The sequence below is a fragment of the Tamandua tetradactyla genome, chromosome 4 (genome assembly GCF_023851605.1).
Source record: "Tamandua tetradactyla isolate mTamTet1 chromosome 4, mTamTet1.pri, whole genome shotgun sequence".
Lineage (NCBI taxonomy): Eukaryota > Metazoa > Chordata > Mammalia > Pilosa > Myrmecophagidae > Tamandua > Tamandua tetradactyla.
This window is the reverse complement of record NC_135330.1, coordinates 30,701,597-30,727,820: the sequence shown is the minus strand read 5'-3', so window position 1 is coordinate 30,727,820 and position 26,224 is coordinate 30,701,597. Positions and strand designations below refer to the sequence as shown.

Here is a 26,224-nt window from a genome sequence, read left to right as displayed (position 1 = left end):
ATCTCTATGTCATGCCATTCCCCTTCTTCTCCCAGACAAGCCTGTCCTTATTTGCTTACCCTAATTTTGGAAGTATTTCCAGCTCTGTCTTTCTGAGTATTTCATTTCCATTTCTTTTCTCTTCACATCTACCTCTTTTCCTTTCCATGGTCTACTTGAAGCTTCTATAATACTTATGGGAGGAGATGAAGCATACAAAGAGGGTTTTGGTTGGGGAAGGGAAGTGCATTTTAAAATGAAATTAAGGAATGCTCTGATTTGATGTGTATTTTCTTTATAGGCAAAGGAAATGTACTTTTTACCCCTATGGGAGCTGAAGGCAGTGCCTTCCACCTTGAATTCAACTTTAGTTCTCCTGATTTCCATATTGTTTTTCTGGAACATGAATAGGAGACAATCACTACTGATAAAAATGTAGCTGAGTATATTCCTTGTTAAAGGAGAATATTCCCCATTAAACACACAGTAAGAGTGTACCCCAGGCATCATCAGTCATTTTGCTAGGGACATTAACCGGAAAGTGATGATGACAATGATGATGAAGATGATGATGATGATGATAAACAGCAGCAGCATCTGTTGAACTAAAACTTCATATGACCAAGAACTAGGCTCAGCTCCTAATGTCTATTATCTCATTTAATGCTCACAAAACCTGTGAGATAAGTACTCCTATTATCTCCATTTTGTAGATAAGAATAGTGATGTTCAAGACAGATTAGTAACTTTCACAAAGTCAAAGAGCTAATAAATAGCAAAGTTGGGATTCAAATTTAGATCTGGCTAACTCTAAACCCTATGTTATCAACCAATAATCTTGGACTGAAGGAAATCCTTCCTTAGTGATTTGACTAAATTGTATTTAAGAAGTTTTAGGAAAGTGCTCAATCTTTAAACTCAATTCTGAGTATATTAAAAATTTTCCCAGTAAGCATTCTATAGTCAAGGAAGAGCTAGATCCTCTTGGGTGCAAATAGAGAGCAACTGACCAAAACCCCTGGATAGGAAGAGAATGAAACTTTGGGGGCCAATGCAGCCCAGAAGTTCTCCAAGTATTAGGCTTAGATTAACCTAAGTATTGCCCACTAAAATCATGCCTCTGTAGCATTTGTGTTTATAATTTATGACTGCTTCTTTTCTTTTTTTCTTTTTAGTGATACTCTCAATAGTGTTATAACAAAGTGTTGGCTCTTCAAGTTGATTCTGTTAAGATAGAAAATAAAATAAAATACAGATTTTTAGAGCTAAAAGTCACCCAAAATTTACCCTTATTTTGCAGTTGTGAAAAAAGAGGCCTGGGTGGATGAATGATTCTGTTAAGATAGAAAATAAAATAAAATACAGATTTTTAGAGCTAAAAGTCACCCAAAATTTACCCTTATTTTACAGTTGTGAAAAAAGAGGCCTGGGTGGATGAAGTGATTTGCCCAATATAAAAAATGTTGTTGGTCAAGAGCACAGGCTTTGGGGTCAGAATGCTTTTAATCCCAACTTCACCATGTATTGGCTGAATGATCATGGGAAAACTACTAAACCACATTCTGAGTCTACTTTTCTCATTTATAATAGGGGATATTAATATATTAAAATTCATTACTATTATATTATACTATCATATATTATTAATACAATTTATTATTGTCATGAGAATAAATGGGTTATAAGTACTTAACACACAGTGACAAATTATCATGACTATAACCCAATAGAATAGAGCCAAGGCCTTATGCTTTTTAACCTCTGCCACAGCAAATGATCTTTTTCTGTGTGTAGAGACAAGTCAAGCACAAACACCTAGACCATTCCGGGCTCTCTACATTAAGAGGAGACAGATCAGACAACACACTGCTGGACAGATCCACCAACCAAATTTTTGCTAAAAAGATTCAACAGTCACAATGTGAGGACTATTAATTGCAGTCTTGACTTAAACTTACTTTTATAGAACTTAAACATGTTTATGTACTTGGAAAATCTGATAGGGTGGGCGACCCTCAGAGAGGATAGTTGTTTACAAGTACCCCTGTGAAGAGCTGACTCTACAGCACCTTTCAGATGGCATCTTGATGAATGGCTTCTTCAAGAGACTTTCCAAGTGAAATAAGAAGGTTGAAATAATTTAGAAGTTAAATTAATTATGGGCCCTAATGAGGTTAACCTAATCTTTACACACAAAGATAGTACCTAATGAGAAAAAGGCAGCCATGGAAATGAAAGATAACAGAGAATATGTGCTGGTCTTTTTGATAAAATATAAGTCAAACACATTTATTTGCACTTGACTAGGAAGTCAGGTTAATGAAACAGTGATGGAGTGATTAATAATTGCATGGTTGAAAAAAATTGCATGAGAGGAAAAAAAAGGGACTTCAGTAGAATTTGTGTGCATTATAAGAGGTGAATGGGAGAGAACTCCTGATACTACATAAACTTTACTAGTTTTTTTTTTAATTACAATTCAGTTTGTATTTTCTCTATTATCTTTAAAATAAAGAAGTCTCAAAAAAGATATGAAAAATCCAACATGAAAAAAAATTTTTTCCACTTATTTGAAAAGATACAAATCTACTCTGAATTCTTCAGGAAGTTCACCCATGACTTACATTTCTCTAGCAAGAACAAAGCTTCCACTAGACCAGTGAATTTTTATCTTGACCGCACATTGTAGTTATGTGGGGAACTTTGAAAAATACTGAACTTGGGTCCCATTCCCATAGATTTAGGGTTTGAGATGTGATCTGGATGTTAGGAATTTTTAGATCTCCCCAGGTGACACAAATGTAGCTAAGCATGAGATTCATTTCCTAGTGAGCTTATTGAGACATCTAATCCTTTTCTAGTTACTATTAACTATTGTTAATCAAGCTTAACTATGTATTGAATAAGTGTAATTAAAACCGTTTTTGGAGAATTACCATTCTTTGTTGCCAAAACAATTGCTAGAAGAAAAACACACATGTTTTTTAAACTTTTCTTCTACTCTAAAGCATTTGAAATAGAGATTTCCTTCACCTTATAAGAAAACCTACACTTTCCTCACCATTTTTCAACATAAATTTTAACATTAAAGTCCTATTGTAACTTTTCTTATGAATGCAATCCTTTCATCCTTCAAAAAGTACTTACTAATACTAGCCATTGAGGACGTCATGCTAAACAAAATATTCAGGGTTTACTGGAGGATAATGACAAATAACCAGATGATTTCAAATTGGTGGGATAAGTGAAGTCATCAGGGAAGTTCTGTGTGCACTTCATACCCTCTGGAGAGATCTAATAGGCTTATTGGTTGAAATCACACCTGTGCTAAAAACAAGAGAGTGAGAGCTAGTCAGGCAAAAAGTTACTGGGGAGCAGTGGGCAGAGCTCTAGGCAGAAAGAAGGGCACCATCTGAAGGGCCAGAGGCATGCTAGCTATGGCTTATCTGAAAAACTAAAAATAAGTGGCATTAGAGCCCATGGTATAGAAGTACTGCGTGTAACAGGTAGAGGGTAGTGGTCTCCCAGGGAAGATGAGAGATGAAGCGGGAGAAGTAAACAAGGCCCAGCCTGATAGTACAAAACCCTGAAAGCTATTTTAGGTAGTTTATTTTTCTTCAGTGAAATGGCAGAAAGGCTGACCATTCTGTTTTAATTAGGGAAATGCTGTACCTTACAACTAGATTGAGGTTTTGGAAGACCATTTTTGCTGCAGAGTGGTGAATGCATTGAAGGGAGGAAAGAATGGAATCAGAGAGACCAGTTCAGAAGTGAAAGATGATAGTGATCCATTATAGAGACATGGCAGCAAGAATGGAGAGTAATGGGCATATCTGAGAGCAAGATGATTGGGTGATTGCTCTGGATGAAAGTGAAGGATACTGAAGAGTGTCAGGTGGTGCATTAGCTTCTGGCTCAAGCAATCATGTAAAACACAGGAAGATGTACAGGTTTGAAAGAGATTATAGCGTGCCCTATTTTGTATAGTTAGAGTTTGAGATAGAGGTGAGATATCCAAGTGGCTATATCCTATGGCATTAAGGGACTAATGTTCAGTGTTTTGGTTTGTAAATGCTGCTGAAATGCAATATACCAGAAATGAGTTGGCTTTTATAAAGAGAATTTATTAGATTACAAGTTTATAGTTCTACGGCCATAAAAATGTCCAAACCAAGGCGTCTGGACAAAGATACTTTGACTCAAGGAAGGCCAATTTCTGTCACACGGGTAGGGACATGGTTGGTGTCTGCTGGTCCTTATTCCCAGTTCCGTGGCTTCCTCTCTAAGAATCTGTGGGCCTTTACTATCTCCTCCAGACACAACTCTGGGTTCTGGCTTACTTAGCATCCCATGGGAAGGCATTTGATGACATCTGCTAGCTTTCTCTCCTGGCTTCTCATTTCAAGTGATTTCCCTGGGGTTTTGGCATCTCCCAACACCACTCTGTGTTGGCTCTGAAGCAACTATTCTCCAAGTGTCTGCATCTGAAGTTTCTCCAAAATGCTTCCCCTTTTAAAGGACTCTAGTAAACTAATCAAGACCCACCCTGAATGGGTGGAATCACATCTCCATCTAATCGAAAGACACAGAATTCTGCGTGGCACATCTCCACGTAAATAATCCAATCAAAGGCCATATGCGCAATTCAGTCTTCGTGGAAGCAATCCAGTCAAAGGTTTCCACCCTATAAAGTTGACTCAGGATTGTTATTATTATTAGGTAGGGTTAGGTAGTATTTTATTTTACTACCTAAAAATAGCAGGGGCTTCCCCTCTTGGGATGGGGGCCGCGCGCATCTCGAGAACCCTGCCCAGAGCTGCGGCGACGCAGGACGAATCAATGAGGAAGGAGTCAAGACTGAGAACAACGATCATATTAATTTGAAGGTGGTGGGGCAGGATGGTTCTGTGGTGCAGTTTAAGATTAAGAGGAATACACCACTTAGTAAACTAATGAAAGCCTATTGTGAACGACAGGGTTTGTCAATGAGGCAGATCAGATTCTGATTTGATGGGCAGCCAATCAATGAAACACACACCTGCACAGTTGGAACTGGAGGATGAAGATACAATTGATGTGTTCCTGCAGCAGACAGGAAGTGTCTATTAAAAAGGGAGCCTGCTACTTTACTCCAGAACTCTGTTCCTACAGACCAAGAATACATTCTCAGTTAGAAAAACCGCAATTTGGTTCCACCACATCCTGACTACTACAGTATAGTTTTCTCTATTCTTTCATTTTACCCTTCCCTGTTCCTTTATTGTACATAAAGTAACTGGTGTATGTGCACAAGCATATTGCTTTTTTTTTTTTTTTAACTAAATGGCCAATGGTATGTTTTAATCGACATCAAATGGAGAGATGGGATGGGGAAAAATACTGGTTCTGTGAAAATACCCCCTTTCTCCATTAGTGGCATGCTCATTCAACTCTTATCTTTATATTCCAGTAAGTTATTTTGCTCTCACTGTTTAACAAAAACCAACAACATAAAAAAAAATCCTTGCATATCTTGTTCGATTGGAGAATTTTAATGTTTTTCATTTATCATTGTAAAACCAAGGACAATTTTATAACTTTTTTTGTACGTAGCTGTTACATGTAGGGCAATCTGTCTTTAAGTAGGGATAAATTACTCTAAAAGAAATGAATCCTAGATAGTTTTCCCTTCAAGTCAAGTGTCTTTGTTGTTTAAATAAAATTCTTGTTTAAAATGAGCTGTTTTCTTTATTCCAAAGAATGTTAAATAGAAAGTTGAAGCTTAGTAAAACCCTGATATGAATAGGCCTACTAGAAGAAACACTTTTTTTTATTAGCCTCTTCTAATAGTTATTTTTTTTATTAATTAAAAAAAATTAACTAACAAAGAAAATAGCAGGTTTATGGGGAATATAACTTTTCACTTCTGCCTTTTTTGTATTTTCTAAATTTTCTGGATGTGATATTCAGATAAATTGATAAACAATTTAAAATGAAATAATGATATGAATTATAATGAATAGATTTTAGTAATTTAGTGATTTCTGTGAGGATAGAGAGGAAAACTAGGCAGATATCCTTTCTAAATAACCAAATCAAAGAGAGATCAGTACTTTAAGACAGCACTAAGAAGGATAAGTGGTCCTTTCTTACCCTTCTATGTTTATGGGCATATATTGACCCCATTCCTGAGGGTCATTTCAATTTTTTCTCGTCCAACCCTGACACCTCTTCCCTAACTTTGAGCATGTCTCTTTACTCCCTAACCACAGATCCCTCATGCAACTGTCTGCCCACAGATGTGAAAGCCATTCTTCATCCCCAAACATGCCCTACTTCTCACTTTCTAAAATAAATTCCTCTACCTTTGGTCCAGAGGTAGAGGAATCTCCTTCCAGGAGATGCCTTTCAATCCATTTCCCTTCCTCTTTCCTACACCTGTCTCCTCTCTCTTCTTAGCTGGCTACTTCTTATTAACTGTGCTCAGGCATCACCCATAACAAGCAAAGTCTTTTCTTGATTCCATGTTCTCCGTCCAACTACCGTTCTATCTTTCTCTCTCCCTTTCATAATGAAAGGTCTTGAAAAGGTTGTTGGTACTCGCTGTCTCCATCTTACCATTTCTTTCTCTCTCCCTCACAGTGACACACATTTTTACTCCCATTTTCCCACTAATGCTTACCCTACCATGACCCAACCTGGAGAGAATTATTAATAATGTCGGAGCACATTTCTTTCCAGCTATTGAAAAAGAGCAATAAAATGCAGTTTTATTATAGAAACTAGGGATTGTATAACAATTAGTATCTTGCTTTTCTTCCCTAACATTGTACCATGAATATTTTTCCTATGTCTTTAATATCTTTCCGAATGTCTTTCATGGTGGCAAAACACATAATGGGCATTTATTTATGCTTTATTGAATTTTTGCCCCCCTCCCACCCTATCTCCATTTCTCTCTGGGAAATCCATGGGGTTTGAGTGATGCTGACTTCCCTCATAACTCAACTGTTAGGGTCCTTGACAGTCAGTTCATTGTATTTCCTGTCCTTGGGGACTGGATTCTGTGTGGGCAGTGCCACCATCAAACCCTGGGAAGAAAGAGCAAGGAATACAAGGAGCTTGGGGGAAAATGCCCACGTATAGTCCATGCTCCCTTCCAGACTTGGGATTTGGGAACTGGGTCCTGAGGATGTTGGTACCTGGGATCCTGAAATTCCATGCTCATCTATACCTGAAACCCACTTCCAGGGCCTGCACAGGAGTCATCTCAGGTCTCTCCTCTAGAGGCTAGATTGTGCCACCTGTGTGAGTACCTTAGTTCAGAGCTATTTGAAGGGGAAATGTTGACAGAATTTGGATGTAAGAACTAAGGTGTCCACATGCGCGCCCATAAGGTCTCTTGCAGTGTAGCAGGGAGCTGGAGGAAAGAAGATTCTGGACCAGAACTCGAAACCAGTTAGGGTTCTAAATTTGAGCCTGGTCTTCTAGGTTGTTATGATGGCAATTTATCAACTAGGGGGGCAGAAAACGTTTTAGTTAACAATTTTTTAATTCGATATATAATTTTTAATTACTTAGCCATATATGAAGCTCCTCTATATACTCTTGTTCTGGGACCATTTTGTTTTTGCTATTTTGGATCACATTTTCTGTTATAACAGGAGTCCTAATTGATATGTTCCATAATTTATATAATCATAAATCCTATTATAGGATATTTGGTCTTATATTTTTACATTTTTATTCTCTCCAAATTAAAGTCAAACTCACAGCCTCAAATTATTCACAATTTTGAAAGGCTAGAGAAATTAAGTTCCAGCCAGAAACTTCCTAATAAACAATAAAAACTTCTTAAATATCACTTACTACCTATTGTAACAACAGCTATGATTTTATAACAAAACTGCATGTTAATTTTCATAAGCATCATACTGTAAGGCAAAAAGAAAGGACAGGATGGAAAAGTTTTGCAGATATTTGGGGTCATAATAAAGAGAAATTATAGATCCTAAATGATAAACTAGACTCATAGAGACATATACATAGCTAGAGAATCTTTGTTTAGAGGACCATACCTGGTTTTGAACACTATTTGATGGGTGTAAGGGAAATCCAATCTTCAAGGACACATAATAGACATGAGAGAGGGGAAACTTAGAGGCTGTGCTCTCCCTGAGGCCAGAGCCAGGGCTTTCTACATGTGAGTAGTGTGTATTTTTATTCCTAACTCAGATCCTAACATAGAAAAAGCATGCAATAAACAAACAGGTAGGCTCTCAGAGAAAGTCAAATCCAATATAATTTCTTTTCTATTGAAACAATGTTCAACTGACATGAGAAGAAGCAGGGGTATAATATACTTGGATGATATTTTAGTGGTCATTTCCTTCATTTAAAAATAAATGACTGGGTTCAGTGGTTAGAATGCCTGTCTTTTATATAGGAGATCCGGGTTCGTTTCCTGGACCATTCACCAAAAAAATAATAAATAAATAAATAAATAAATAAACGAACGAACAAATGACAAACATGGGCAGGCCATGGTGGCTCAGCAGAGTTCTCACCTGCCAAGCCAGAGACCTAGGTTCGATTCCCAGTGCCTGCCCATGCAAAAAATAATAATAATGATAAATAAATAAATGAACATGGATAAACAAAATGTGGTATATCCACACAATGGAATATTATTTAGCCATAAAAAAGGAATGAATTTCTGATGCATGCAACAACATGGATGAATCTTGAAAACATTTGTGAAATAATCCAGACACAAAAGGACAAATATTGTATTATTTCACTTCTATGAAGTAGCTGGAATAAGCAAATTCATAAAGACAGAGAGTTTACCAGGGTCCATTAGGAAGAGGAAATGGGGAGTTATTGCTTAATGGGTATAAAATTTCAATTTGGGATGAATGCAATTAATGCCACTGAATTGTACACTTAAAAATAAGGCAACTTTTATGTTGCAAATGTATGTGATTAAAATGAAATTTAAAACATAAAAAAGAGAAAGAAAATGAGCAAAAATAACATCTAGCACACATATTACTTTCAGTACATTACCCAATTTCACCAATACTATAGAAATAATTTTTACTTCCATATTATGGATGCAGAAACAGAGACACAGAGACATTGAGTACATTATTTGGGGTCAAACAGCAATTTGTGAATCCAGCCATGAGGTAGTTTTTTCCACTGAACTGTCCAACTGCAGAAAATTAGCATGTGCACACTCTGTCTGGATAGCTTTCTCTGCATGCTATTCTGTTTCTTCTCCTCATGTCTCCATGTCCTAGAAAGAACTTTCAGGCCCCATTTGTACAACGCTGGGCTCTTTCCACCATGCAAGGAACAAGGCTGACATAGTTCATTGGATAAACACAAGCGGCAAGTGACAGAGATGTATGCCTGGCTGGCAAACTTCTGACTACCAATCCACAGCCTGCTATGTAAACAGGTGTAAACTCAGATTTAATCAGTTTACACAGCACAGTAAATAATTTAATCTCTCCTCAGCACGGTGCTTGTGAATGTAAATGTTTAGGCCAAAACTGATGCTGACATTATGATGCAAGCACCCAGTTTCTCAAGCCAGAAAAGCTGGCCGTCACATGCTGCTTCCCAGAAATGGAGAGGCTGGTGTCAGAGAAGCAGGGTGAGGCAGAAACCCCTGAGCTCTGGGTGGAGGCTTATTGTTCCCAGAGCGAAGTTTAGGCTTGGGCCCAGTGAACTGGTGATAATCCCTCCATCCTTAGTTCCTCCTGGCCTTCTGCAGATATCTAAGTTGGTCTCAGATGAGTAAAACGGGAGGCAAGAAGAGAGAGAAAAGCAAGAATATAGCAGTCTTCAGGCGAGCTTCAAAAGTATCTGGCTTGAGGATTACCTGAACATCACTCACTGCCTGTCAGTAGTTGCCTATGCAAATTGCATCTAGATCATGTGAAAGCACATGCAAATGTCTCTCTACTGTCAAAAATTTGTTTACTCCACCTGGTGGTGTCCATTGTACCAGAGAGTGCTGCCTCCTATGAATTTTTCATCAGCATTATTCATGTTCTAGTCACCTGGCTTTCCCCTTGAGCTGTTGGGACCAGGAGGTGGCTGGCCCTTCTCTTCCCATAAATGTGCTTTCTTGGGAGTGGAAGCCATTGCTCCAACAGCCCGATGTCAAGGTGGCTGGGGTCTCCTAGAGGAAGGGCAAGTAGAGCCACCGAGAAAGTTTCCTGGATTTCTTTTGCCTCCTTAGTAAATTCTAGTATACAGGCAAAGTCTGTATCTTCTGGCATCCTTGGTAATGCCATGGCTGGGATATTTGTTCATGCATTCATTCATTTTCAAAAGGTATTTTTTTTAATACTACGTCTTGGGGTAAGGAATGAATTTAATTTACTTCTGTCCTTGCATGGTTCATGACAGGCAAAGAATAGCTACTGAATGTGAGACATTTCTTTTCATTAACACTGCCGTTTATTGACAGTGGGTTTAATACATATTATCCCATTTCATCCTCATGTCAACACAGATATAGGCAATACTCTCAATTTACAGAAAAGAAAACTGAGGTCCAAAGAGTGAAGCAACTTGCCTGTGCTGACAAAGGTTGGGGGGGTGGAGGGGCAGCTGGATTTGAACTTCAGCCTTATTTCCTTGAAAGCTCTTCCCCTTATATTATGCTACAAAGTTTGTATTGGCCTATACCTTCAGAAGAAAGGCACTCCTGGCTTCTGCATCTACGAATACACCCACATAATCCCTGTAAGAACCAAAATTCAGGAAGGAGAAGGTAGAAAGATCATAATATATTAACAGATAAAATTGGGTATTTTTTTTTCTTTTTGCGTGGGCAGGCATCAGGAATCGAACTTGGGTCTCTGGCATGGCAGGTGAGAGCTCTGCCTGCTGAGTCACCATGGCCTGCCCGGGTTTTATACTTTATCCATAAAAAAATGTACTGATGGTGGCTTAGTGGCAGAATTTGCCCCTGCCATACCGGGGACCCAGGTTTAATTCCTGGTGCCTGCCCATGCAAAAAAAAAAAAAAAAAGATTAAAAAGGGTATTGAGTAGAAAGAATTTTATTAACTCATTCAGTCTCTACATCAATCCTATGAGGTCTGATAATATTATTATCACCATTTTACAAGTGAGAAAACTGAAGCAGAGAAAGAAATCTTCCCGACATCACATGGCTAGTAAGCGTCTGAACTGTGAGGCAGACCAGCTTATCCCAGATTCTACAATGTCAAGACTAGACTATGCTGATGAATATGTTCCAGCGCAGAGCTGGAATCAGGCAGCATGCATAACACTTGGGAAGCTCCCAACACTTTACTTTCAAGGAAAACCATAATTAGGGCAGAATGTTTTTTTTTTTGTTTTTTTTTTGTTTTTTTTTTGTAAACTAGGTAAGATTGTGGAACCTCCAATGGAAGACAGCATCTTTAAGAAGGCAGCTGGTCACCTCTCTGTCATGACTGGGGAAGACCCCTGTGCAGATGAAGATAGAGACAAGTGATCACAAGTGCCCAGTCACCCAGAAGGTCTTAATATTATTTCCCAAAATGTTCTGGGGCTGGAGGGGGGCGATGTTGCCAATGAAGAAACAGGAGCAAGGAGAAAAGGTGAGTAGAACAATAAAGACCAGCGACAATCCAACTTACTTCCTGACTTTACTCTCTGCACCTTCTACCACGTAGTAGCCTGGTTTGCATTCGTATTTGCAGACGGAGCCCACGTCGTGGTTGCCCTGGAGGCAGTGAGGCAGGAGGAGGTTGGCGTTCGGGATAAGAGGGGGAACGTCACACTCCAACTTGCAGTAGGCTTCTGGGAGGGACCAGAGCCCGTCTTCAAGGCAGGTCAACCACGGGCTCAGTCCTGACTCCAGGAAAGAGAAGCACAGGAGGCTCAGAATAGAGAGTCCAAAAAATACAATAATAACAGAAGAATGAAAATCTGTTAACATATTTAATTCTCAGGAAATCACATCATTCTTTGTTGGACAGCTTCTCTAAAATCTCAGATCAAATGTTTATCCTATACTTTCTTACCCACAGAGCATCCAATGTGGTCTCTTCCAAGAACAGAGGTCAGATAAATCATTCTTGACCTGAATTGAAAGAACTACCAACCAAGTCATTATCTTTCTTCCTACCTATAAATTATAAAAAAGTAGCATTGACGATATCATGCAGAGTATTATAATAATGATAGATGTCACTTTTAGAGTATCTGTTCTATGCCAGGCACTATTCTTAGCATTTTACATGTATTAAGTCCCATAAACGTCAAACCTCAAACAACCCTATGAAATAGATACTGTTATTATCCCCCATTTTGCAGATGAGGACATTAAGGTTAGGTAACTTGCCCAAGCTAGTAAGGGGCAGAGTAAGGGTTTGAATGCAGCCAATTTGGATGCACAGTTCTGTGCTAAAAACACTACACCATATGCCTCAGCAAACAGTATAATTCATGGTTTCTTAAAGTCTAATCCATGTACTACCCACAGTAGCCTCATTGGTCCAAACTGATCCTAGTTAATCATAAACTCTGGGAGTAGGGAATTTTTAATGCACCTCCTGGATAATTGTTATGCATATCAAAGTCTGAGAACACTTGATGAAATAAAGAGCAAAGTGTGGGGGTCAATTAGAGCAGGTTCCAACCCATCTTCATTTCTTATTAACAGGAGAACCAGGAAACAATTATATAACTTTGTTCTCATCTATAAAATAGAGCTAAGGGACACCAAGCTTGCAGGAGGACTATGAATTTTAAAATTTTAAATATACATCTGAATGCTATTTTGATTACTAATATTACCAGGAGACCTTTGTTAGTTGATTCGATTCCAGGGTGCAAACAATCAAATAAAAAGAGGCTAAGTTCTTTCATTAATGAGGTTCTGAGCCGGTGGACTTTCGGGTACTCAGGGACAAGGAATGGTTTGGCTCTTTGGGACTTTGTTGGTGTTATCAGAGGAGAGTGGTACAGCAGAGCAAATGGGGAGGCCACTGGGATGTGGGAAAGAATCCCAGAGCCTCCCAGACAGGGACAGAATTAAAGGAACTTGCATACTATTCCTGGCTAGTCAGACAATACCTTGAAGCTTGGCTGGCGGGACACATAAGATTAAGCAGCGTTTCAGAAAGTCCGTTCCCTCTGAGCAGGAGAAGGTTGCATAATTCACCAAAGACTGGTCAGGAATGCCACAGTCAAGGGACGAGCAGCTCACATCCTGGTCCCAGTACCCAGAGGAACATGTGAGCAGAATTTCCTTCTAGAAACAGAAAATTTTTCCTGTGTCAAGGTCACATAAGATGGTTTGACAGAAGAGTCTGCAGGCTTTAAAGAGTGTCAAGGATTATTTGTCCCAACATTCAAAATAGGTAAAAGTATTTTGCATTTCTTCCTCTTCATGCTAAATTGATTCAATATACAGTCTCATGCAATACCCAGGCAAGGGTATTGCATCAATGCATGAAAGGAGCACATTGGTGTAAGAGAATCATTAAAGGGAGATGCTCCTCCAGTTAACTCCATCAGAGGCCCTCCATTTGCTCTTCAGATCCGCTACCTACCCATTTCCACCCTGCTGTGCCCCGAGACATGATCTGTGTGGATTTCTAACCTCTGAATTGTGCTTAGATTCAGGCCCTGGGACATACATGCAGGAGATTACTGTCTAGGAAGAAAAGTAGGGTCAGTGTGCTTCCCTCCCCACAGGGTGCTACTTGCTGGCTGCATTATTTGACAGGCATCTCAACACAGTTCCTGCTCTTTTTCCTGTGGGTTCTGCTAACTGTTCCTTGTATTCCTCCTTTCAGTCCTAGAAATGGTAACAGAGCCCCTTTGTTTTGGAATATTGAACGATCTTATTGTGATTTCCTTATATTCTGCCCACACTTTTATAAATAGTCTCTTTATTAAATTTCCCGCTATTAGAGATGTCATCTGTTTCCTGCTGGGACCCTTACTGGTAAGCCAGTTGATAATGCTACTGAAAAAAATTACCTCCACTGAGAAGGATGCATATTATCTGAGGACAACTTGGAATTCTAACCTGGCAAAACTTCTGGTTAAATTAGCAGAATTCTGCTATTTCCCTAAGACTCTCATTTCAGTAGGACAGCCCTAGAATACATCACCATTAATTAAATGCATAAACATTTATCTAGCACTTAGAAGGGCCAGGTCCTGTGCTAGATTTGGATGGACAAGAAGCCCTCAAGGAACTAAAAATCTATTAGAGGAGCAAACTGCATGTTGAGACGAGCTCAGAAAATGTCTGAAGAAGAAAGAATGGAAAGAAAGATAGAGAGAGGAAGAGAGGAACAAAAGTAAGGAAAGAAAACACATGATTATGTATTTTGCTATATTCCCTACCTTCTTATATACTGATTTGAGAGAATGCAGTAAAAATAATGCAAACCATAAAATAAGTAGAAAACTGGGACCAAGAAGAAAGACAATAAAAATATGCAAGATATAAAGCAACATAACATAATACATATTGCTGTGTGGTAGTCACATAGCACTATGGACATTAAAGGAGGGAGTGTCCATCCTTGGGCAGAGAGAGAGAGCATTTTGGGGAAGTGTCACCAAGCAGTTAATACTGGAACTGGCCTTTGAAAGATGAGCAGGACTTCCTAGAAGCCTAGAGGAAGGAGGGAGGAGAAGGTTTTCAGAGTGGAGGGAACAGAATCAGCAGTGAGCTAGAGAACTGGTAGCCCATGAATTGCTTGGGAAAGAGTGTAGCAGTCACTTTAGCCACTGGGTTAACAAAGGCCAAAGACAGGAGATTCTGTAGTGAGCTAATCTGTCTGTGAGGAGACCACAGTGGTGCCAGAGCCAAAGGTAAAATAACTGGTGAAAACACCTGTCACCCCCTGACACCAGCTCCACACTAGCTCCTCCTCCCTGCCTACCCCAGGTTTCCCTGTTGCCTGCCTGAAGGACCCAGTTCAAAGCCCGACACATTTTTTTCTGCTTATTTTCAGTTCCTATATCAACGAAAAGCAAATATCCCTATTGTCTTGTGATCACGAGCTGCGGTTATCTAAATTCTTCAGTAGGGCCGGCCTCAGATGACAAGAACATTCAGAAGGAGAGCTCTGTTGCTTGACCCCACTACATGGCTGGCAAAGGGTGAGCTCCCCCCTATCTTCTCCTAATCCATATTCTGCCCCTTACATATTAAGCACAACCTGAAAGTATGGCTCATACCATTGTGGCGCACAGATCATTTAAAGAATGTTCTTCCAACTGCATATGCCTGGTTTTCACCTTGCTTCAACAGGTATTGTCCATTTTGTTTTGAGTTTCCTCTTAAGGTCAATGCTTTGAAATGTTGTCTTTTCTTCTTTTGCCTTCTTTAGCTCTTTTTATCTATCACACAACTGTATTTAGTCCCTCCCTTTTTTTTTTTTTTTTTTTTGCTCTTTTCCATTCTTTCTCTTTTCAAGTGAAATTAAACTGGGTTAAGAACAGGCAATAAGAATGCTGTCTTTCTAACCAAAGTAATCAGAACATCATAGACTATGAAGATGGTACCTCAAGATACAGTAAATCTGTTTCTCTCTAGGCAGAATCTAAACCATCTGAAACCAAAGATTGTCTTTAAATTCAGATGATCTCTAAGCAAGTGATTCTCTCCCATAGCTTCACAATCTGTTAAGGAGTCAATTGGTACAAGACAAAAAAAAAAAAAAATTCCAGTCTTCCAAACAATTGACATCTGGCTAACCAATCACACTTCCACTCCTTCCTCATGAACTGTATATTTTTGGTTCTTTCCTCAAGCACCATTATCTTTTGCCTAGTACATGCTTTTTCTATCTCATAATATGATGATGTTTCCTAATGGTTGATTTCAAGTTTAAAATTCCTTTGTAGAGTATTGGAAGCTATCTAAAGGAAAGATGGAAAACAAAACTCTTAGTGGGACTACTTTATCATACTTATAAAAATGGCAGCTAACAATTTCTTGTGCCATGAGCCTATAATTTTGCTAGAATCTGTTTAAGCTTTTCCCATCATCAAAGTAACACAGTGAGATAAGTACTTTGGTTGAATCATTTTACAAATGTAGAAATAAGCTTAAAGAGGTTAGTTTAGTTTGTTCATTTATCTGCCCAAAGATAGCACCTAGTATATAATAGGGCAAAATTTCATTCCAGATCTGTCTTACAAGCCCATGCTCTTAAACAATACATTTTGTTATCTCCCAGTCACCTTTAAAGTCCTGGAAATGGTGCTTGTGGAAGCTTGTAGAAATTCAGGATATTCATCCAAAGCTAGACTCATGAGAGAATCCCCACCTCTGGAATGAACTGAAGGCTTTTGGGGCTAAAATGGGGCTCTTCTTCACCAGCCTTCTTGGAAGGAGAATTGGAGGGCTAGACAATGAACAGCACACAAGCTGACTGTAGCCTACCTTGCTTGCAAATTGTGGAGAAGACTAAACTGTGGCATTTTTTCATCTTAAAGGCAAAGTGAGTCAACTACTTCTGAGAGGTAGACAAAAACAAGGAAAATGAACATCGAATCAGAATCACATGTGTTCTTATACACCATACGTTTCTATAAAGCCAAGCTTCTCCTTGCTTATTTTTTTTATTTCTTTAATTTGTTTTAGAGTCCTTATTTTTTCCTTCCAAATGATTTTAAGATACCTGTCCTTCCCCCAAATTATCCAGGGAGAAGGGCATGAGCAGTTTCTCTCATCAGGAACTTGGTCCTGATAGCCACGTGTTTCCAACTCACCTGTATGGGTCTGAGGTACTGCCCACTGCTGGCCTGAAGGGCAAACCCCCTTTCACAGGTGATAGCACACTTCATGTTGCCTGGGCCACCAGAAGTACAGTTCACCACATGAGCGTGATCAAGCAGCAATGGCACACAGCTGCCCTGCTCCCCACAAGGCCGATGGATACAGCTGAGGATAACAGAAACAGAAGCAACTTAGGACTGGCTCCAGATCAAGCAGTAATGACTTCTCTGTTCCCTCTGTGAAATGCTTTTAAACCAGAAAGAATTATTTTTTCCCCCAAATCTACATTAAACTCATTGCCTCCTCTATGTTATCTGGAAATGTGTAGAATTATCAACATGAACGCCAGCTAGCAAACAATGACGAACTGACTTTCAGTGGCTCTGCCAGGCAGAGGGGTGATGGGATGAGGTCGGGAGTGGATCCCAAGGGTTCTGGATGGCTTCAGAAATGAATAGATCAAGGGTGATACTCAAAATATTTAGCAACCAGTTCTGCTGAGTCCCAAACAATCAGAACAGACCCAGGACAAAGCTCAGGAGCTGAATCCTGGAGGCCCTTAGTTGTGTCAGCATCAGACTTTTAGATGTTTAATCACATGGAGGCCCCAGGTACCTGTATGAAGGTATTGGGTGTCTGAGACAGCAGAAAAGAGAACTCTATTCACTGATTGACATGGAAATATTTATCAACTGGTACAGTCAAAGCAGTATAGGTTACTGAATGTCAACACTGACTAAAGAGAAATTGAATGCATGATTAGGAAAAGGAAACTCACACTTGCCTGACATTTTTAGTTAGAAGCTTACAGAGACATCACCTCAGCAGAGGAGAGCTTCTGCCTGGCTCACTAAGACCAATCAAGCAGGAACAGGTGAGATAGATAAACTCCCTGGGATTCAGGGATCCCCAGCATTGAGTCAGCTGGGACCACAGCAGCAGCAGCAGCAGCAACAGCAGCAGCAGCAGCAGCAGCAGCAGCAGCAGCAGCAACAATGTGATAGAGCAAGAAGAAGATCATCCCTCACCAAGACAGAGCTGCAGAGTTTAAAAACTAGGACACTGGCCACAGGCTGTCTGGGTTTGAATTCTGGCTCCCCTGTTTACTAGCTGTATGACTTGGGGTTGATCACTCTTTCTCCTGTTTTAACTTCTTCCCCTGCAAGAGCAGGATAATAAGGTGCATACCTCATAGGGTTACGGTAAGGGTAAGGAGTTAATTCATGTTGAGATATGAAAAGTGCCGGGTGCATAAAAGTGCTCCAAAGACCTTAACTGTTGTTAATGTAGTGACTTTGGTAATGAAATGAACTAGACTTCCACAGCCCCAAGTCTTTTCAAGTGTCCATCAACGTTCCATTGCTTCTCATCCTCCCAAAGCTAATGACATGGCTAAAAGAGCTAGAATGGTTCAGATCCTCAAGACTTTTAGCTTGTCTTACCAGAAATTCTGAAAACACAGGCATCCCCAGGGACTTGTGATAATCTCAATACCCAATCAATTTGAATGAAAGGGTTATGGACATTCCTTAGACTCCTTTAAAGTGTTTTACGTACTTGAATTTATAAACTTGAAGTTGTCTTTCTTTCACTTTTGCTCTTACCCTAGTTCTCTGTCTGTCTTTTTCTAATTCTCTCTCACTTCCTCTGAGGAAATGACTTTGGTCACAGTTATAAGTTCCAACTCTGCAGTTAGTGACTGTGTGATCACAGAAAAATTCCTTAATCAACCCAAGTTCCCATTTCCGCATGAATAAAATGGGGGCAATAATAGTATCTACCTTCTGAGGCTACTGTAAAGCTAATATGTTATTTCTTTTTAAACACCGAGTCATGAGTGAAAATACAGCAAATATTAGTTGTCATTATCACAGATGTTGCTTTTGTTCTTTTTACCCACTCCCATGTTCTTACCTGCCACCTCTGCTGTCCCCCTTGCCTAAAATCCATTTCTGAGGTCTTTCCCTTTCCTCCTCCCTTCATTTATAAATGTTGTCTCACTCTCTCTCTTACTATATCTGCTGTATTCAAAACCAGATACTTCAACTCCCAATGCCCCCGCAAATATGTTCTAGCATCTGCTTTCATATTTCTGTGAAGGGAGACACCGCATTTGCAGTTTGCACCTTGACGGCTCATCTTAAATCTCTCCCTTCCTGATCCTATCTGCCAGGCTCTGGACTATATTAGTTTAGAGAGTTCACAGTTGGGGCAATTCCTGTGACTCCCTACTTCCTGCTATTCACACTCAACTATCCTCCCCAAGATCTTAACATTGCACATCTTCCTCTCTAGTGAGTCTCCTAATTTGTGTACCCAACTATGTTTCTTTCCAGTCCATCAATTCTACAACTCTAGGTTGGCCATCTTTCTAAGCAGACTATCTTCTTCTTCCATCTTCCCAGGAGGCTATCTTCCTATCATTAGACTGTGAGATCCATCGGGACAAGTCCTTTGTTTTTATTCACTACTGTATCCCCCATGCCAATAACAGAGTCTGGCACATAATAGGGCCTCTATAAAAATTTTCTGAATGAACAAATGAATGATTCCTCTGATAAAAGCAGTCTTCCATGTATCCCCACTATCTATTGAATTAAATCCAAGTTTCCTACTCTTGTATTCAACATCTTCTACAATCAAATCTCAATTTATATAGCAAATCAGGCATAAAAGTTTCAAATATGAGCTTTGTAATTTTCAACTATGTGACCTGGGACAGTCTACCTTTTGGGACTTAAGTTCTCTCATGCATAAGATGGTAATCAGATACACCTCATGGAAAGAGTTGTTGTGAAGATTATAAAAGATAATAAATTTATGTGAAGTGCTAGTGTGGTGCTGGCACATAGTAGGCACTCCATAAATGTTAGCTATTGCTATGACTATGCCCCAGTGGTTTCCCTCTACTACTCCACTGCAAATGGCCAAGGTTCCACCCACCATGGCCTATGAGCTATTAATCACACATACCTTTCAGTTTTCCCACTTCTGTACCTTTGCTCTGTATCTTTGCTTCCTTCTCCAAATATCTTCCTCCTTTAAATTTCCCAGTGAAATCTGAAAAATAATTCTGTTCCACTTCTTTTACCCTATCTTGTATCATAGTCATGTACATATAACCTTGTTCATTCATTCATTCATCCTTTATCCACTAGACAATTAACATCTGAGTATTTTCTAAATGCTGAAACTTCTATTTTTATTACAACAGATACGGACTCATCTACTTTTATATTCACCATACTCCTTGTTATAGTAGACACAATAAATTATTGTGCAATTAAATGAGTCCATATTATAGGCAGAAAGATAAACCAATGGCTATTAAAATGGGAAATACACTAACTTTTACGAAGACAGAGGGATCTGAAATATAAAAATTTCATTATCAAATAATGATTCAACTGTGTTTCCCCCACTGAGTACTTACTGTCTGCAAGTACTTACTGTCTCTAAGTACTGAGAGTATAATAAGGGTCGTGTTCTTAAGAAACTCAGAGTCTAGTAGAAGATACTGATAAGTTCAGTGTAGCATTTTCTTGCTTTTGCTGTTGTTGCCAGTGTTGCTAAATATTTGCAAAATGACTACTGGGAATCTTGCCATCATCAATTTGCTCTGTTTGCCCTTAAATTGTGTTAATGGTCAATGACTTTATCAAAAAAAGCTGGGCAACAACTGAAGGAAGTGGAAGATAAAATGAACAAAATGATATTGAATAAGGCACAAGCTACATAAACACTGAATATGCTCAAGTTGCTGCCCCTGACCTTGTACCCATAGGATTTAAGGCATGTGAGTGACATTCTCATTTATTTACCTACGTCTGTTAAGTGTTGGGTAGAGTGGTTGGAATTCAGTTGTGTGAGGTTTTTTTTTAAACTATTTTAAGCCTTGATTCTTCGGTCATGATGTGGTATCCTTTGGACTCACTTTATGGTGTCTGGTAGAGGAAAGACTATATCAATTGGGGAGTGTTAGTTGTCAGCATGAATTCTCCAAATCTAATTTGGTATACAACATAGGAAATAAATCTTTGTCTGTGAGTCTTTATTTGACTTGTTGGGATAAGGGAGCTGGGACCTGACCATGAGATCTGAATGCCTCATGAGTGAAGCTGAAGAATTCTGAGTTCCTGAGATGCTGTGTGCCATTGATGTCCATGAAACATAATATTTTCTTCAGGATGTTCAGCAGAAAGTACTAGGAAACAGGGTGTCATTAACACTTCTGGCTCATGTCAGCTTATTGCCAAGAAATTAATGTGAAATAGCACATGCTGTTTTTCAGTGACTCCCTCCAATTAATCTGCGTCAGGACAAATACGTGCTGTGACAAGACACAAAACAAACACTCTGAATAAGCCTCCTTCCATCAAGATGGGGGCCATTAACTATTGTTGCTATGACTACCATTGTGCGAAGTCCATCCAGCACTGGCAGCAAGAGAAGAATGGTGAGACAAGTGAGCAGACAACAGGCAAACAGTGGCACAAAATAAAATGAAAATAAATAAATAAAAAATAAAAACAAAACCAAAAGCACCAACCCCAGACCTATTTATGAAGTGAGAAATGATTTTAGGGCAGCTGCTGCAAATTCTTTCACTAGCTTATATTTCCATTTGCTTCCTTTTCAAGGAATTTGTTTTATGAGGATGATGTTTGTCAGGTTGTTAGCTTCTGATGGCATCTGGTACCAATTGTAGACTTCTCTCCCTTGACCCCCAACCCCACAGCCCCTTCTGTGTTCTCTTCCATTACAAACACTGCTTTCATGAATGAAGCTGTTGTGTTCTCCATTTTCCCACCCCTCCTTTTATATCCTCATTTCTACCTAATGCCACATAAACTCCAATATTATAAGGATAATGTTAATAGTAAAAATAATTCCTCTTGAAAGTTCTAAAAAGCTTTCTTCTTATAGTCTCTGGACACATGTAATGCAAGTGGCAGGAATGAAGCCTTATAATGCCCCAGAGAAGTGGGAATTTAGGTATTGATCTTGGTTTGACATACAAGGAAGCTAAAGCTTTTTTGGAAAATGGCTGGAGACCACACACAAGGGAGAGGAAAATCCTAGGGCTGGATCTCAGAGCCTACACTCTTTAGGGCCAGCCTAAACCACAAGGCCATCTCCTTAGGGACAAGTTTGCTTTCTTATTACTGTCTTTTGAAAAAGCAACATAGGCCTGAGCCAAGAAACTTCACAGCAGGGCAGGCTGGGGGAAAGTATAGTTATGTCCATCTTAGTTATTCTTTCTAACTATAGCAAATGGAATTGACAATGTGTATTTAGCTGCTGCTGTCTGCAAGATGCACTGTTGAGTTTGTTTACCTCCTCACCCTTCCACCCATTTTTCCAGCCTTTCCTGTCTCCACGTCGCAATGTATGCTCAGGTGTGATATACCAATTTGGATGTGATTCACAGGTGTTTCCATTTTAACAGGAGACAAAATTTCAAGCTAAAGGAATGACTTTTTCACGATGAAATTTTGAATCAGTAGGCAAATCACACTATGTAGATGGCCTACTGACTATCCCTAATTGTCTTGGCTCTTCTCTTGTAAGCTTCTACTCTTTCTCTCTCTGGTTAATCATTTCTCGAAGTTATTGAGTCTGAAGGTTTAAAAAAATGCCTTCAACTGAGGAATCCTTGTTCAATATATATATTATCCATAGAGTAGAGAAGAATATTTTGCATAACCTTCTTCAGAGAAGGCAGGCACATTTCCAGTATTGACTTGCCATAATAATGTGTTCTGTTTTGATCCTTTATTGGGCCTATGAATGATCTTTATGTACACAGAAATTCCTGTTGGCACAATTTCATGAAAGACTGGCCTTCAGATGGTATGAGGCAGGCTTTCTCAACCATATCTCTGCATTTGACTCACCTAGGGAAATTTAAAAATATATAGATATCTAGGCTTTACCTCCTGGGTATTGTGATTCTACAGCCCAGCTGTGGGGTCATAGCATCTTTGATATTTTTAAGTTTTAAAGGTTTTCTTGCTTATCAGGAGTGAAATTCAGCACCATAAAGCTCTGGATATATGTAATTTGAAAGATATGTCAATAAATTCCACAGACTAAGAATATAAAATAGTAAGGCTGATTTAAGAAGAAAAAAATGGTCTTTGTGCTTGATCAGAATGCTTTAGTGTATTAAGCATAAATTATCATACATCTGTACAGGGTACATCAAAACCATAAACATTTCCCCTTTCTGAAGAACTTTTCAATATAGCTGATGAGATAAAATAATTAAATCATATGTTACTGATTATAAATCCATTTCTATTTCAGATAAAGTTTCATAATGGGATTTGAGTTAGCTTCAGTGAATGAATAAGATTTAGAGAGGCAAACAGAATATGGGGAATATTCCTCAGAATTGACCTCTGAGGCTTTACAGTAGAAAGGTCATTCTCTAAATGTAGACAAAAGTAGCATTTCCTCCCTACCACTGCTAACTGAATAAAATTCAGTATATATGGATCTCTTAACTTCTGACTATCAAGAAGTCAACATATATATTTGAAGGTAGAATTAGGGAAAAGTTCCTAAAGTCTTCCTAGAACTTTCAGTAGTGAGTGAGGGATAGGGTAAGGCTGGCACCAGAAAACAGACATCATTCTCTGCAGATAGAGTGGTCAGACCCACTAAAAAACCTGTCATGAGCTGTGCCCCAGGGATTGCCAAATCAGGTACCTTTTCTAATTTTTTAATTTCTTGAGGCCATTACAGAAAAGTTGTCATAACTTTCAGCCCAGGTTCACATTTGGGAAGTTGGCAGTTCCTGAAAAACGACTGAGATCCTGGCTGTTCGGCCCACAGCTGCTCTACAGTTTTGATCCAAGGTTGCCCTGAGAGTCTGAGCCACCCTGGAGAAATTTGAGGATTCCAGAGTCAATTAAAATGTGCAGTGACATCCTTGTTTCTCCCATGTGATGGCTGATGGATGATTATGATCTGAAGATACTATTTTCTGAATGTGACTACCAGGAGACCTTTAAAAATGAACAGCAAGTACCATATCAACATGTTGGCAAAAGCCATCCTCTAGAAAAACCTCCCCTTCAGAAACAACTAATAAAAGGACAAATCCCATTTGTTTGAAACTGGAGGATGATAGAGACTGTATAAGAACTCCATAAATAATGAACTGAAGAAAAAGAAAAAAGGAATACCAAAAAAATGGTAGATGATCTAACCCAGATGCATCAGTCCAGATGCCTCCCTCTCATCTGGTCCCATGTAGCTTCAGAGTCACACCGCGGCAGCACAGCCTGAGTCCCTCTTGCTGTCAATGAAGAGCATAGAATCACTCATAGCAACAAGTTAAACTTCCACACATATCCAGGCAAAGGGACCTAAGTCTGCAGAGACCCAGGGAAGAATACAAGCAGCTGGCTAAGCATAAATAAAAATCCAGCCCCCTAGGAAATAAAAGTGACTAAGGCAGAACTGTTGATAAGAAGTGCACACACTCAGCCTAATCTCTGTTGGGTCACCTAAATGAAAAAAATGGGACTTTGTGGATTGACTCAATCTAGTTTGCTTAATGGGGAAATATCCAGAGACAGAAACCCCTCATGAAAAAGATGGGGGGAACTGAACTGCTGTAAGACAGGACATATTCCAGAACTGAAAAGTGTAAGGTAAAGGTAAATGAAGAAGAGAAGTTAAATAAATCATAGGAGCTGGGGAGAAAATTCTGCACAAAATCAAACAGAACAGATCAGGATGCACAGAGAAAGAATACAGGAAAAGACGCTTTCTCCTTGAAGTGAAACAATTGCACATGAAAGGACTATCTTAGAAGTCGTACAGCATATCCAGGACAAGAATCAGATGTAGCAGTACTGAAAATATTGGAACATTTAAACACAGTCTACTCTAAAGCTACTCTTGGTCCATTAAAGTTAGACCAACTGTCAAAAAGAGCCTTATGATATAGTCAATCTAAAATAAAAACCTAGGTGCTAGGGAGAAACTGAACTTTTAGAGTTAGCACATTAAAATAGCCAGATGCCTAAACATCAGCAAAAAATTATAAGACATACTAAGAAACAGAATATATGGATTAATTAAGGGAACAAATTAAAACTTCAAAGGAGACACAGATTTTTGGAATAATTAGTCAAAGAAGTTCAAACACATCTCCAAAATCAATCCAAGGAGATAAAAAAAAGAACAACATGGCTAGAAATAAACTGATGGTGGATTAAGAGCGAAATGATATTAAGAAGACAATATGTGAGCAAAAAGAATAATTTGTGTTCAAAGAAACTATGGGAATGAAAGGCACACTAAAGGATTTTAAAAATACACTAGAGGCATACAATAGCAGATTTGAAAAGGCAGAAGAAAGAATCAGTGAATGAGAAGACAGAATAATTGTAATCATATAGACAGAAGAACAGATAGAAAAAAGAATACAAAAAATAGAGCATGAAGCACCTGCATATATGCATCATGGGGGTTCCAAAAGGAGGAAAGAAGGGAAAAAGGGAAGAAAATCATCTGAGGAAATAATGGCCAAAAATTTCTGAACTCTTATGAAAGACATAAATACACATATTCAAGAAGCACAACATGCTCCTGACAGAATAAACCCTAACAGACCTACTCTAAGACACATGTGAATCAGAATGACAAATGCCAAAGGTAACAAGAGAATTCTGAAAGCAGCAAGAGAAAAATGATTCTTAACATCAAGGGATTCTCAATAAGATTAAGTGTCAACTTCTCATCAGAAACTGTGGAGACAAGAACATAGTAGTATCTCTATTTAAGAATTAAAAGTGAAAAGCTATTAGCCAAAACATATACAGAATATTATACACTCAAATAACAGGATATACATTCTTTTCAAGTGCACATGTATTGTTCCCCAGGTTAGACTGCATTTTGGGTCATGAAACAAATTTCAATAAATTTCAAAACATTGAAACTTTACAAAGACTCTTCTTTGACCACAATGGAATGGAGACAGAAATCAATAACAGGATGAATACTGGAAAATCAACAAATATATGGAAGTTAAATAACACATTCTTAAATATCAATGGCTCAAAGAAGAAACTACAAGAAAGATCGGTAAATATCTGGGGATGAATGCAAATGAGAACACAACATATCAAAACTTATGGGATGCTTAGAAGGAAATTTATAGCCCTAAATGCTTGCATTGTAAAAGAAGAAAGGGCCAAAAATCAAAGACCTAATGGTCTTAGCAGTATCTAGAAAATGAAAATCAACTTAAACCCAAAACAAGTGAAGGAAAGAAATAACAAAGCTTAAATCACAAATAAAAGAAATAGAGATAAAAATATAATAGAGAGCATTAACGAAACCTAAAATTAGTTTTCTGAAAAGATCAATAAAACTGACAAATCTTTACCTAGACTGATAAAGAAAAAAAGATAGAGGACACAAATAAATAAAATCAGAAATCAGAAAGGGGACATTAATTATG

At 38.7% G+C, this 26,224-nt stretch overlaps 1 protein-coding gene and 1 pseudogene across 1 annotated transcript in view; one reads left to right on the top strand and one right to left on the bottom strand.

Annotated features, from left to right (window-relative positions):
* The window catches only part of PAPPA2 (pappalysin 2), a 321,183-nt gene that overhangs the window by 76,164 nt on the left and 218,795 nt on the right, over nt 1-26,224 (bottom strand). Inside the window, exons 14-16 of the mRNA XM_077157086.1 lie at nt 16,734-16,905; nt 13,068-13,245; nt 11,627-11,840 (exon numbers count right to left, since the gene is read on the bottom strand). Coding sequence (XP_077013201.1) covers nt 11,627-11,840; nt 13,068-13,245; nt 16,734-16,905 — 564 coding nt within the window. The remainder of the gene's footprint in view (nt 1-11,626; nt 11,841-13,067; nt 13,246-16,733; nt 16,906-26,224) is intronic.
* LOC143678999 (small ubiquitin-related modifier 2 pseudogene) lies at nt 4,141-5,693 on the top strand (annotated as a pseudogene).